Source organism: Saccoglossus kowalevskii, chromosome 9, assembly GCF_978046115.1.
Source record: "Saccoglossus kowalevskii chromosome 9, keSacKowa6.1, whole genome shotgun sequence".
Classification (NCBI taxonomy): Eukaryota; Metazoa; Hemichordata; class Enteropneusta; family Harrimaniidae; genus Saccoglossus; species Saccoglossus kowalevskii.
The window spans coordinates 839,897-855,651 of record NC_140649.1 but is presented as its reverse complement, the minus strand read 5'-3'; the positions used below and the strand labels follow the sequence as shown (position 1 = coordinate 855,651).

At 39.1% G+C, this 15,755-nt stretch overlaps 1 protein-coding gene across 2 annotated transcripts in view; it reads right to left on the bottom strand.

Annotated features, from left to right (window-relative positions):
• LOC144352383 (ATP synthase mitochondrial F1 complex assembly factor 1-like) overlaps positions 1-15,755 on the bottom strand; it is a 155,615-nt gene that overhangs the window by 60,044 nt on the left and 79,816 nt on the right. The window contains exons 6-7 of one of the 2 annotated variants that reach the window (XM_085503028.1): positions 14,237-14,380; positions 5,701-5,767 (exon numbers count right to left, since the gene is read on the bottom strand). In XM_085503028.1, the coding sequence (XP_085359154.1) occupies positions 5,701-5,767; positions 14,237-14,380 (211 nt within the window). The remainder of the gene's footprint in view (positions 1-5,700; positions 5,768-14,236; positions 14,381-15,755) is intronic. The other variant, XM_085503029.1, reaches the window with a different exon arrangement.

Here is a 15,755-nt window from a genome sequence, read left to right as displayed (position 1 = left end):
GAGATGGCTTAGCTGTCTTGACTGTGCGTGGGCAGAGATGGATTAGCTATCTGGACTGTGTGCAGGCAGAAATGGATTAGCTGTTTGGACTGTGTGCAGGCAAAGATGGCTTAGCTGTCTTGACTGTGTGTGGGCAGAGATGGATTAGCTGTCTTGACTGTGTGCAGGCAGAGATGGATTAGCTGTCTTGACTGTGTGCTGGCAGAGATGGATCAGCTGTCTGGACTGTGTGCTGGCAGAGATGGATTAGCGCTCTTGACTGTGTGCTGGCAGAGATGGATTAGCTGTTTGACTGTGTGCAGGCAGAGATGGATTAGCTGTCTGTACTGTGTGCAGACAGAGATGGATTAGCTGTCTGGACTGTGTGCCTGCAGAAATGGATTAGCTGTCTGGACTGTGTGCAGGCAGAGATGGCTTAGCTGTCTGGACTGTGTGCAGGCAGAGATGGCTTAGCTGTCTGGACTGTGTGCAGGCAGAGATCGATTAGCTGTCTTGACTGTGTGCAGGCAGAGATCGATTAGCTGTCTTGACTGTGTACTGGCAGAGATGGATTAGCTGTCTTGACTGTGTGCTGGCAGAGATGGACTAGCTGTCTGTACTGTGTGTGCAGGCAGAGATGGATTAGCTGTCTGGACTGTGTGTGCAGGCAGAAATGGATTAGCTGTTTGGACTGTGTGCAGGCAGAGATGCTATGTGTGCAGGCAGAGATGGATTAGCTGTCTGGACTGTGTCAGGCAGAGATGGATTAGCTGTCTGGACTGTGTCAGGCAGAGATGGATTAGCTGTCTTGACTGTGTGTGGGCAGAGATGGATTAGCTATCTGGACTGTGTGCAGGCAGAGATGGATTAGCTGTCTTGACTGTGTGCAGGCAGAGATGGATTAGCTGTCTTGACTGTGTGCAGGCAGAGATGGCTTATCTGTGCGTGGGCAGAGATGGATTAGCTATCTGGACTGTGTGCAGGCAGAAATGGATTAGCTGTTTGGACTGTGTGCAGGCAGAGATGGCTTAGCTGTCTTGACTGTGTGTGGGCAGAGATGGATTAGCTGTCTTGACTGTGTGCAGGCAGAGATGGATTAGCTGTCTTGACTGTGTGCTGGCAGAGATGGATTAGCGCTCTTGACTTTGTGCTGGCAGAGATGGATTAGCTGTTTGACTGTGTGCAGGCAGAGATGGATTAGCTGCCTGTACTATGTGCAGGCAGAGATGGATTAGCTGTCTGGACTGTGTGCCCGCAGAAATGGATTAGCTGTCTGGACTGTGTGCCTGCAGAAATGGATTAGCTGTCTGGACTGTGTGCTGCCAGAGATGGATTAGCTGTCTGGACTGAGTGCTGGCAGAGATGGATTAGCTGTCTTAACTATGTGTGGGCAGAGATGGATTAGCTGTCTGGACTGTGTGTGGGCAGAGATGGATTAGCTGTCTGGACTGTGTGCTGGCAGAGATGGATTAGCTGTCTGGACTGTGTGCAGGCAGAGATGGATTAGCTGTCTGGACTATGTGAGCAGTCAGAGATGGATTAGCTGGTTGTACTGTGTGTAGGCAGAGATGGATTAGCTGTCTTGACTGTGTGCAAAGGTGAGATGTGAGATGGCTTATCTGTGCGTGGCCAGAGATGGATTAGCTATCTGGACTGTGTGCAGCTAGAAATGGATTAGCTGTTTGGACTGTGTGCAGGCAGAGATGGCTTAGCTGTCTTGACTGTGTGTGGGCAGAGATGGGTTAGCTGTCTTGACTGTGTGCAGGCAGAGATGGATTAGCTGTCTTGACTGTGTGCTGGCAGAGATGGATTAGCGCTCTTGACTTTGTGCTGGCAGAGATGGATTAGCTGTCTTAACTATGTGTGGGCAGAGATGGATTAGCTGTCTGGACTGTGTGTGGGCAGAGATGGATTAGCTGTCTGGACTGTGTGCTGGCAGAGATGGATTAGCTGTCTGGACTGTGTGCAGGCAGAGATGGATTAGCTGTCTGGACTATGTGAGCAGTCAGAGATGGATTAGCTGGTTGTACTGTGTGTAGGCAGGGATGGATTAGCTGTTTGGACTGTGTGCAGACAGAGATGGCTTAGCTGTCTTGACTGTGTGTGGGCAGAGATGGATTAGCTGTCTTGATTGTGTGGAGGCAGAGATGGATCAGCTGTCTGGACTGTGTGCTGGCAGAGATGGATTAGCGCTCTTGACTTTGTGCTGGCAGAGATGGATTAGCTGTCTTAACTATGTGTGGGCAGAGATGGATTAGCTGTCTGGACTGTGTGTGGGCAGAGATTGATTAGCTGTCTGGACTGTGTGCTGGCAGAGATGGATTAGCTGTCTGGACTGTGTGCAGGCAGAGATGGATTAGCTGTCTGGACTATGTGAGCAGTCAGAGATGGATTAGCTGGTTGTACTGTGTGCAGGCAGAGATGGATTAGCTGTCTGGACTATGTGTACAGTCAGAGATGGATTAGCTGTCTGGACTATGTGTGCAGACAGAGATGGATTAGCTGTCTGGACTGTGTGCCGGCAGAGATGGTTTAGCTGTCTGGACTGTGTGCTGGCAGAGATGGATTAGCTGTCTGGACTGTGTGCTGGCAGAGATGGATTAGCTGTCTGGACTATGTGTGCAGTCTGAGATGGATTAGCTGTTTGAACTGTGTGCCGGCAGAGATGGATTAGATGTCTGGACTATGCTATGTGTGCAGGCAGAGATGGATTAGCTGTCTTGACTGTGTGCTAGCAGAAATGGATTAGCTGTCTTGACTGTGTGCAGGCAGAGATGGATTATCTGTCTGGACTATATGTGCAGGCAGAGATGGATTAGCTGTCTGGGCTGTGTGCTGGCAGAGATGGATTAGCTGTCTGGACTGTGTGCTGGCAGAGATGGATTAGCTGTCTGGACTGTGTGCAGGCAGAGATGGATTAGCTGTCTGGACTGTGTGCTGGCAGAGATGGATTAGCTGTCTTGACTGTGTGCAGGCAGAGATGGATTAGCTGTCTTGACTGTGTGCAGGCAGAGATGGATTAGCTGTCTTGACTGTGTGCAGGCAGAGATGGCTTATCTGTGCGTGGGCAGAGATGGATTAGCTATCTGGACTGTGTGCAGGCAGAAATGGATTAGCTGTTTGGACTGTGTGCAGGCAGAGATGGCTTAGCTGTCTTGACTGTGTGTGGGCAGAGATGGATTAGCTGTCTTGACTGTGTGCAGGCAGAGATGGATTAGCTGTCTTGACTGTGTGCTGGCAGAGATGGATTAGCGCTCTTGACTTTGTGCTGGCAGAGATGGATTAGCTGTTTGACTGTGTGCAGGCAGAGATGGATTAGCTGCCTGTACTATGTGCAGGCAGAGATGGATTAGCTGTCTGGACTGTGTGCCCGCAGAAATGGATTAGCTGTCTGGACTGTGTGCCTGCAGAAATGGATTAGCTGTCTGGACTGTGTGCTGCCAGAGATGGATTAGCTGTCTGGACTGAGTGCTGGCAGAGATGGATTAGCTGTCTTAACTATGTGTGGGCAGAGATGGATTAGCTGTCTGGACTGTGTGTGGGCAGAGATGGATTAGCTGTCTGGACTGTGTGCTGGCAGAGATGGATTAGCTGTCTGGACTGTGTGCAGGCAGAGATGGATTAGCTGTCTGGACTATGTGAGCAGTCAGAGATGGATTAGCTGGTTGTACTGTGTGTAGGCAGAGATGGATTAGCTGTCTTGACTGTGTGCAAAGGTGAGATGTGAGATGGCTTATCTGTGCGTGGCCAGAGATGGATTAGCTATCTGGACTGTGTGCAGCTAGAAATGGATTAGCTGTTTGGACTGTGTGCAGGCAGAGATGGCTTAGCTGTCTTGACTGTGTGTGGGCAGAGATGGGTTAGCTGTCTTGACTGTGTGCAGGCAGAGATGGATTAGCTGTCTTGACTGTGTGCTGGCAGAGATGGATTAGCGCTCTTGACTTTGTGCTGGCAGAGATGGATTAGCTGTCTTAACTATGTGTGGGCAGAGATGGATTAGCTGTCTGGACTGTGTGTGGGCAGAGATGGATTAGCTGTCTGGACTGTGTGCTGGCAGAGATGGATTAGCTGTCTGGACTGTGTGCAGGCAGAGATGGATTAGCTGTCTGGACTATGTGAGCAGTCAGAGATGGATTAGCTGGTTGTACTGTGTGTAGGCAGGGATGGATTAGCTGTTTGGACTGTGTGCAGACAGAGATGGCTTAGCTGTCTTGACTGTGTGTGGGCAGAGATGGATTAGCTGTCTTGATTGTGTGGAGGCAGAGATGGATCAGCTGTCTGGACTGTGTGCTGGCAGAGATGGATTAGCGCTCTTGACTTTGTGCTGGCAGAGATGGATTAGCTGTCTTAACTATGTGTGGGCAGAGATGGATTAGCTGTCTGGACTGTGTGTGGGCAGAGATTGATTAGCTGTCTGGACTGTGTGCTGGCAGAGATGGATTAGCTGTCTGGACTGTGTGCAGGCAGAGATGGATTAGCTGTCTGGACTATGTGAGCAGTCAGAGATGGATTAGCTGGTTGTACTGTGTGCAGGCAGAGATGGATTAGCTGTCTGGACTATGTGTACAGTCAGAGATGGATTAGCTGTCTGGACTATGTGTGCAGACAGAGATGGATTAGCTGTCTGGACTGTGTGCCGGCAGAGATGGTTTAGCTGTCTGGACTGTGTGCTGGCAGAGATGGATTAGCTGTCTGGACTGTGTGCTGGCAGAGATGGATTAGCTGTCTGGACTATGTGTGCAGTCTGAGATGGATTAGCTGTTTGAACTGTGTGCCGGCAGAGATGGATTAGATGTCTGGACTATGCTATGTGTGCAGGCAGAGATGGATTAGCTGTCTTGACTGTGTGCTAGCAGAAATGGATTAGCTGTCTTGACTGTGTGCAGGCAGAGATGGATTATCTGTCTGGACTATATGTGCAGGCAGAGATGGATTAGCTGTCTGGGCTGTGTGCTGGCAGAGATGGATTAGCTGTCTGGACTGTGTGCTGGCAGAGATGGATTAGCTGTCTGGACTGTGTGCAGGCAGAGATGGATTAGCTGTCTGGACTGTGTGCTGGCAGAGATGGATTAGCTGTCTTGACTGTGTGCAGGCAGAGATGGATTAGCTGTCTGGAATGTGTGCAGGCAGAGATGGATTAGCTGTATTGACTGTGTGCAGGCAGAGATGGATTAGCTGTATTGACTGTGTGCAGGCAGAGATGGATTAGCTGTCTTGACTGTGTGCAGGCAGAGATGGATTAGCTGTCTTGACTGTGTGCAGGCAGAGATGGATTAGCTGTCTTGACTGTGTGCAGGCAGAGATGGATTAGCTGTCTTGACTGTGTGCAGGCAGAGATGGATTAGCTGTATTGACTGTGTGCAGGCAGAGATGGATTAGCTGTATTGACTGTGTGTAGGCAGAGATGGATTAGCTGTCTGGACTGTGCTAGCAGAGATGGATTAGCTGTATTGACTGTGTGCAGACAGAGATGGATTAGCTGTCTGGGCTATGTGCAGACAGAGATGGATTAGCTGTCTTGACTGTGTGCAGGCAGAGATGGATTAGCTGTATTGACTGTGTGCAGGCAGAGATGGATTAGCTGTATTGACTGTGTGCAGGCAGAGATGGATTAGCTGTATTGACTGTGTGCAGACAGAGATGGCTTAGCTGTCTGGGCTATGTGCAGACAGAGATGGATTGGCTGCATCAACTGTGTGCAGCAGCTCTCTTTCCACTCACCTTTAGTTTGTTGTAGCTCTGTATAGTGCACCATAGTTAGAAGTACAGGTGCATTTTCTGCATATGCCTGCAATGAGACAACAAACAATTCAGTTAATTCCTGTATGTTATCAATAAATCAGAATGCAATGCAAGGTACTGTTTAAAATATTTGAAAGTTTATTTAGCAAGAGACATGACTTTTGGGAGAAATCTTGATCACTGTAAAATCTGAGCTTACAATTTGTCATTTGAATGAAGTACAAACAAAAGTATGGAGTGCGGAACAAATATACTGGAACAGTTTATTGTTTTGCATTTGGATACTTATAAACTTGATAATGATAATCTTGTCAAATATTATTTCCTCCTAGATTGTGTAACAGAAGATTCTCAATTTTTCTGCCATCTACAAGTTAGTGCTTCATTTCGTTATCTCTCACTGCGGGGTCATCAAATCCAAAATTAGTTTCAAATTTGTGAAGATATATGACAAACTGGTTTATAGTTTTGTGTGTCATGGTGTACAGTACACCACAAAATAATTCTCTAAAGCTTTAACTAATACCTTTGTCCAACTGTGTAGGCATTGTCAGCATTTCATAAATTCATCACTTCTATTCACACATGTCGCCATTTCTATTCACACATGTCGTCACTTCTATTCAAACATCTCATCACTTCTATTCAAGCAAGTCATCACTTCTATGCACACAAGTCGTCACTTCTATTCAAACATTTCATAACTTCTATTCAAACATGTAATCACTTCAATTCGAACAAGTAATCACTTCTATTCAAACAAGTCATCACTTCTATTCACAGAAGTCATCACTTCTATTCACAGAAGTCATCACTTCTATTCTCACAAGTCATCACTTCTATTCAAATAAATCATCACTTCTATTCAAACAAGACATCACTTCTATTCAAACGAGTCATCACTTCTGTTCAAACATGTCGTCACTTCCGATCAAACAAGTCATCACCTCTATTCAAAGAAGTCATCACTTCTATTCAAACAAGTCACCACTTACATTCAAACAAGTCATCACTTCTATTTAAACAAGTCATCACTTCTATTTACACAAGTCATCACTTCTATTCACAGAAGTCATCACGTCTATTCACACAAGTCATCACTTCTATTCACACAAGTCGTCACTTCTATTTACACAAGTCGTCACTTCTATTCACACAAGTCGTCACTTCTATTCAAACAAGTCATCGCTTCTATTCAAACAAGTCATCGCTTCTATTCACACAAGTCACCATTTATATTCAAACAAGTCATCACTTCTATTTAAACAAGTCATCACTTCTATTTACACAAGTCATCACTTCTATTCACACAAGTCGTCACTTCTAATTACACAAGTCGTCACTTCTATTCACACAAGTCGTCACTTCTATTCAAACAAGTCATCGCTTCTATTCAAACAAGTCATCGCTTCTATTCACACAAGTCACCATTTATATTCAAACAAGTCATCACTTCTATTTAAACAAGTCATCACTTCTATTTACACAAGTCATCCCTTCTATTCACACAAGTCGTCACTTCTATTCACACAAGTCACCACTTATATTCAAACAAGTCATTACTTCAATTCAAACAAGTCGCAATTTCTATTCACACAAGTCGTCACTTCTATTCTCACAAGTCATCACTTCTATTCATACAAGTCATCAGTTCTATTCACACAAGACATCACTTCTATTCATACAAGTCACCGCTTCTATTCAAACATGTAATCACTTCTATTCAAACAAGTCATCACTTCTATTCTCACAAGTCACCACTTCTATTCAAACAAGTCATCACTTCTATTCAAACAAGTCATCACTTCTCTTTAAACAAGTCATCACTTCTATTCAAACAAGTCATCAGTTCTATTCACACAAGTCATCAGTTCTATTCACACAAGACATCACTTCTATTCATACAAGTCATCAATGCTATTCAAATAAGTCGACACTTCTATTCAAACAAGTCATCCCTTCTATTCACACAAGTTGTCACTTCTATTTACACAAGTCGTCACTTCTATTTACACAAGTCATCACTTCTATTTACACAAGTCATCACTTCTATTCACAGAAGTCATCACTTCTATTCACAGAAGTCATCACTTCAATTCACACAAGTCATCACTTCTATTCACACAAGTCATCACTTCTATTCACACAAGTCGTCACTTCTATTTACACAAGTCGTCACTTCTATTCACACAAGTCGTCACTTCTATTCAAACAAGTCATCGCTTCTATTCAAACAAGTCATCGCTTCTATTCAAACAAGTCATCGCTTCTATTCAAACAAGTCACTTCTATTCACACAAGTCACCATTTATATTCAAACAAGTCATCCCTTCTATTCACACAAGTCGTCACTTCTATTCACACAAGTCACCACTTATATTCAAACAAGTCATTACTTCAATTCAAACAAGTCGCAATTTCTATTCACACAAGTCGTCACTTCTATTCTCACAAGTCATCACTTCTATTCATACAAGTCATCAGTTCTATTCACACAAGACATCACTTCTATTCATACAAGTCACCGCTTCTATTCAAACATGTAATCACTTCTATTCAAACAAGTCATCACTTCTATTCTCACAAGTCACCACTTCTATTCAAACAAGTCATCACTTCTATTCAAACAAGTCATCACTTCTCTTTAAACAAGTCATCACTTCTATTCACACAAGACATCACTTCTATTCATACAAGTCATCAATGCTATTCAAATAAGTCGACACTTCTATTCAAACAAGTCATCCCTTCTATTCACACAAGTCGTCACTTCTATTTACACAAGTCGTCACTTCAATTCACACAAGTCGTCACTTCTATTCAAACAAGTCTTCACTGCTTTTCAAACAAGTCGACATTTTCATTCAAACAAGTCATCACTTCTATTCAAACAAGTCATCACTTCTATTCAAACAAGTCATCACTTCTATTCACACAAGTCATCACTTGTATTCATACAAGTCATCACTTCTATTCACACAAGTCAACATTTTTATTCATACAAGTCATCAATGCTATTCAAATAAGTCGACACTTCTATTCAAACAAGTCATCCTTTCTATTCACACAAGTCGTCACTTCTATTTACACAAGTCGTCACTTCAATTCACACAAGTCGTCACTTCAATTCACACAAGTCGTCACTTCTATTCAAACAAGTCTTCACTGCTTTTCAAACAAGTCGACACTTCTATTCAAACAAGTCATCACTTCTATTCATACAAGTCATCACTTCTATTCACACAAGTCATCAGTTCTATTCACACAATCATCACTTCTATTCACACAAGTCGTCACTTCTATTTACACAAGTCGTCACTTCTATTCACACAAGTCGTCACTTCTATTCACACAAGTCATCACTTCTACTCACACAAGTCGTCACTTCTATTCACACAAGTCGTCACTTCTATTCAAACAAGTCACCTCTATTCACACACGTCACCACTTAGTTTCAAACAAGCAGCCTATCGGCTGAGATAGCTCCGCTGTTAGCAATGCACATTTCAATTAAAGAACTGAAGACATCATTAGAAAATGAACAATATGTATAGTATCAAAGCAATCGGACTTACAGTTTTTAACAAGTAGTCGAAAATATCACTTTCTACCAAAAATGACAAAAATATTCACCAAAATTAGAGAATTGAAGATATCATCACGAAATGAACAAATCAGAGAAAGGTCTACATGTAGTATCTATATGTAATATCAAAGCAATTGAACTTTTGGTTTTTAACAAGAAGTCGAAAACATCACTTTTTACCAAAAATGACAAAAATATTCACCAAAATTAGAGAATTGAAGATATCATTACAAAATGAACAAATCTGAGAGAGGTCCACATGTAGTACCTATATATGTAATATCAAAGCAATTGCATTTGCGGTTTATTAACAAGAAGTCGAAAATATCGCTTTTTACCAAAAATGACAAAAATATTCACCAAAATTAGAGAATTGAAGATATCATCACAAAATGAACAAACCTGAGAAAGGTCTACATGTAGTATCTATATATGTAATATCAAAGCAATTGAACTATTGGTTTTTAACAAGAAGTCAAAAATATCACTTTTTACCAAAAATGACAAAAATATTCACCAAAATTAGAGAATTGAAGATATCATCACGAAATGAATAAATCTGAGAGAGATCCACATGTAGTACCTATATATATAGTATCAAAGCAATTGAACTATTGGTTTTTAACAAGAAGTCAAAAATATCACTTTATACCAAAAATGACAAAAATATTCACCAAAATTGAGAATTGAAGATATCATCACGAAATAAACAAACCTGAGAGAGGTCCACATGTAGTACCTATATATATAGTATCAAAGCAATTGGACTTGCGGTTTTTAACAAGAAGTCGAAAATATCACTTTTTACCAAAAATGACAAAAATATTCACCAAAACTAGAGAATTAAAGATATCATTACAAAATGAACAAATCTGAGAGAGGTCCACATGTAGTACCTATATATGTAATATCAAAGCAATTGCACTTGCGGTTTTTAACAAGAAGTCGAAAATATCGCTTTTTACCAAAAATGACAAAAATATTCACCAAAATTAGAGAATTGAAGATATCAACATGAAATGAACAAACCTAAGAGAGGTCTACCAAAGGTACATATACACCAAGTATCAAAGCATTTAGGCTTGTAGTTTTCAAGAAGAAGTCGAAAAAGTAAAACATTGACACGGACGACGACGACGAACGATCACTCATATGATAAGCTCCGCTCGACAAAGTCGACAGCGGAGCTAACAAGTCATCACTTCTATTTAAACAAGTCGTCACTTCTATTCAAACATGTTATCACTTCTATTCAAACAAGTCACCACTTCTATTTAAACAAGTCTTCACTGCTATTCAAACAAGTCGACACTTCTATTCAAACAAGTCAACACTTCTATTCAAACAAGTCAACACTTCTATTCACACAAGTCACCTCTATTCACACAAGTCACCACTTATATTCAAACAAGTCATCCCTTCTATTCACACAAGTCGTCACTTCTATTCACACAAGTCACCACTTATATTCAAACAAGTCATCACTTCTATTCACACAAGTCACCACTTATATTCAAACAAACATGATAAAACAGAGAAGAGATCATGGATATCACTCTGATAAAACAGGAAAGAACTAATGGATATCACCATGATAAAACAGAGAACAACTTATGGATATCAGTCGGATAAAACAGAGAAGTACTTATGGATATTACCCTGATAAAACAGAAGAACTTATGAATATCATTCTGATTAAACAAAGAAGAACTTAAAGATATTACCCTGATGAAAACTTATGGATATCACCCTGATAAAAACTTATGGATATCACCCTGATAAAACGGAGAAAAACTTATGGATATCACTCTGATGAAAACTTATGGATATCACTCTGATGAAAACTTATGGATATCACCCTGAGAACAACTGATGGATATCACTCTGATAAAACAGAGAAGAACTTATGATATAACCGTGATAAAACAGAGAAAAATTTATGGATATCAGTCGGATAAAACAGAGAAGAACTCATGGATGCCACTCTGATAAAATAGAGAAGAGTGTAGGGATATCACCCTGATAAAACAGAGAAGAACTTATGGATATCACTCTGATAAAACAGAGAAGAAATCATGGATATCACTCTTATAAAACAGAGAAGAAATCATGGATATCACCATGACAAAACAGAGAAGAACTTATGGATATCACTCTGATAAAACAGAGAAGAAATCATGGATATCACTCTTATAAAACAGAGAAGAACTAATGGATATCACCATGATAAAACAGAGAAGAACTTATGGATATCACTCTGATAAAACAGAGACAAACTCATGGATATCACTCTGATAAAACAGAGAAGAAATCATGGATATCACTCTTATAAAACAGAGAAGAAATCATGGATATCACCCTTATAAAACAGAGAAGAAATCATGGATATCACCATGATAAAACAGAGAAGAACTTATGGATATCACTCTGATAAAACAGAGAAGAAATCATGGATATCACTCTTATAAAACAGAGAAGAACTCATGGATATCACCATGATAAAACAGAGAAGAACTTATGGATATCAGTCGGATAAAACAGAGAAGAACTTATGGATATTACCCTGATAAAACAGAAGAACTTATGAATATCATTCTGATTAAACAAAGAAGAACTTATAGATATTACCCTGATGAAAACTTATGGATATCATCCTGATAAAACAGAGAACAACTTATTGATATCACTCTGATAAAAAAGAGAAGGACTTATGAATATCACCCTGATAAAACAGTGAACGACTTATGGATATCACTCTGATAAAATAGAGAAGAACTTATGGATATCACCCTGATAAAACAGAGAACAACTTATTGATATCACTCTGATAAAAAAGAGAAGGACTTATGAATATCACCCTGATAAAACAGTGAACGACTTATGGATATCACTCTGATAAAATAGAGAAGAACTTATGGATATCACCCTGATAAAACAGAGAAAAACTTAAGGATATCACCCTGATGAAAACTTATGGATATCACCCTGATGAAAACTAATGGATATCACCCTGATAAAACAGAGAACAACTTATTGATATCACTCTGATAAAACAGAGAAGGACTTATGGATATCACTCTGATAAAACAAAGAAGAACTCATGGATATCACTCTGATAAAACAGAGAAGAACTAATGGATATCACCATGATAAAACAGAGAAGAACTTATTGATATCACTCTGATAAAACAGAGACAAACTCATGGATATCACTCTGATAAAACAGAGAAGAACTTATGGATATTACCCTGATAAAACAGAAGAACTTATGAATATCATTCTGATTAAACAAAGAAGAACTTATAGATATTACCCTGATGAAAACTTATGGATATCATCCTGATAAAACAGAGAACAACTTATTGATATCACTCTGATAAAAAAGAGAAGGACTTATGAATATCACCCTGATAAAACAGTGAACGACTTATGGATATCACTCTGATAAAATAGAGAAGGACTTATGGATATCACCCTGATAAAACAGAGAAAAACTTAAGGATATCACCCTGATGAAAACTTATGGATATCACCCTGATGAAAACTAATGGATATCACCCTGATAAAACAGAGAACAACTTATTGATATCACTCTGATAAAACAGAGAAGGACTTATGGATATCACTCTGATAAAACAAAGAAGAACTCATGGATATCACTCTGATAAAACAGAGAAGAACTAATGGATATCACCATGATAAAACAGAGAAGAACTTATTGATATCACTCTGATAAAACAGAGACAAACTCATGGATATCACTCTGATAAAACAGAGAAGAACTAATGGATATCACCATGATAAAACAGAGAAGAACTTATGGATATCAGTCTGATAAAACAGAGAAGAACTTATTGATATTACCCTGATAAAACAGAAGAACTTATGAATATCATTCTGATTAAACAAAGAAGAACTTATAGATATTACCCTGATGAAAACTTATGGATATCACCCTGATAAAAAATTATGGATATCACCCTGATAAAATGGAGAAAAACTTATGGATATCACTCTGATAAAACAGAGAAGAACTTATGAATATCACTCTGATAAAACAGAGAAGAGTGTATGGATATCACTCTGATAAAACAGAGGAGAGTGTATAGATATCACTCCGATAAAACAGAGAAGAGTGTATGGATATCACTTTTATAAAACAGAGAAGAACTTATGGATATCACCCTGATAAAACAGAGAAGAGTGTATGGATATCACTCTGACAAAACAGAGAAGAGTGTATGGATATCACTCTTATAAAACAGAGAAAAGTGTAGGGATACCATTCTGATAAAACAGAGAAGAGTGTAGGAATATCACCCTGATAAAAACAGGGAAGAGTGTATGGTTATCACTCTTATAAAACAGAGAAGAACTTATGGATATCACTCTGATAAAACAGAGAAGAGTGTATGGATATCACTCTGATAAAACAGAGAAGAGTGTATGGATATCACTCTGATAAACAGAGAAGAGTGTAGGAATATCACCCTGATAAAAACAGAGAAGAGTGTATGGATTTCACTCTGATAAAACAGAGAAGAATGTATGGATATCACTCTGATAAAACAGAGAAGAGTGTAGGAATATCACCCTGATAAAAACAGAGAAGAGTGTATGGATTTCACTCTGATAAAACAGAGAAGAGTGTATGGATATCACTCTGATAAAACAGAAAAGAGTGTATGGATATCACTCTGATAAAACAGAGAAGAGTGTAATATTGAAAACAGTTTTTCAGAATTCCTCTCTTGAACATACCATGTAGCTGGTTACATGTACAATAAAATGATGCACTCACAAAAATAAAATTTCACATCGCATCATGTCTTGTTAACCGAATAGAGCATGTTTGTTGAGTAGAAACAGCATTTTATTTAATCGTCCAGAAAACTCCTAGTTAGAGAGGATATTATTTGAGTTACTTACTTGGTAATTTATAAGCGATGTAAAATGACAGTTATTTGCATCAAACTGTGCGATGATGAACTCATAACCTTCTTGCCTTGGCATAGGGTATAAAAACATAGGGTACTTCACAGATCTTTCATGGATTTTTTTGTAGGTTTCACTCTGAAAATATATCACAATTTTTAGACCATGAAGAAATGGTAAAGTAAGGATTTCAATGGGCAGCAACTGTGTGATCACATTAGACAGTTTATAAATCTGTGTTACTTGCATGAAATATGTGAATGATAAAATATTATGTCCAAATATCACTTGTCACAAAATTGTGTCCTAGACATCAGGGAAAATAACTTTCAAATTTTACTAGCACTGTCAGAAAGTGACCAGTAGTCCATTAAATATTATTTTAAAATACTATCATTCTGTCAATACACAAAATGGATAGTTTAAATTTATAGTAACATATTTCAAACATAATCCTGTCAGAGATATGGATCCAGATGCTGATGCTTGACTATGATGATTTTATAATATTAAAACCTATCATATTATATGTATATACTAAGTTTGAATGAAATTCACCCTTAAACGACCAAAATCCGATTCCAGAAAGCCAGAAATGCTTGATTTTTGATGATATTTTACCACAAAAATGGCCACAATTTGACCATTTTGAATCAGATAGTCAAAACAATATATCTGTATATCTATAACATGATCTATAATGAATATATGAAATTTGAACATACATGTAATCAGTCAAAGCATGGCAAATATGGGGCTAGAAATGCATAATCAAAACAAAATGGCCACCGGCGGCCATTTTAATAACATGCATCAAGATCCCATACACATGACAGGAATTTTACAAGTTTTATTGTGAGCCTCTAATTGCAAAATTGTGATGACTTGGAGCTGATTTGTAGTGTAATTTTTACTATACAAGTAGATTGAAATTTTGTTATCACACAGATTGTTTAAAGTATTTGTTATGATAATACAAGAATATCAACATATTGCTTGTATTATATCAAATAAATATGCATATTATTTTTACGTTCTTTGTCATTATTATGCTAATTATGTAAAATTTATATCTCTCTCTTAAGAATTTAATTTGTGAGAAAACCTGCTGGGGATAAGTTAAACGATTGTTTTTGGTACTCTTAACCACCACAATGTAATTATATAAGCACCCTTTGAAGAAACCTAGCTATCTTGGGAGCCATATATAAGTACAATTTTCTGGAGGTGCTGGTGGGTTAGAAGCCTTGGGGAAATCTTATTTAATTTGTATGCTTTTCCCCGGGATTTCTGGCAATTCATCCCTAGATGTGTATGTACCATAGCCATAGTTTAAATACATGATTTACAGATAAACAAATCTGTTGTTTTCAAGTTTGCTAATCTAATTGCATGACCAATTGATATAATCTGGTGTATATTTGTATACTGTATATATCATCAAAGGGAATTGTTTAATGTGATTTTTTGGCAGGATTACAAAATTATTAATTATGAAAATTCATACAGTAGA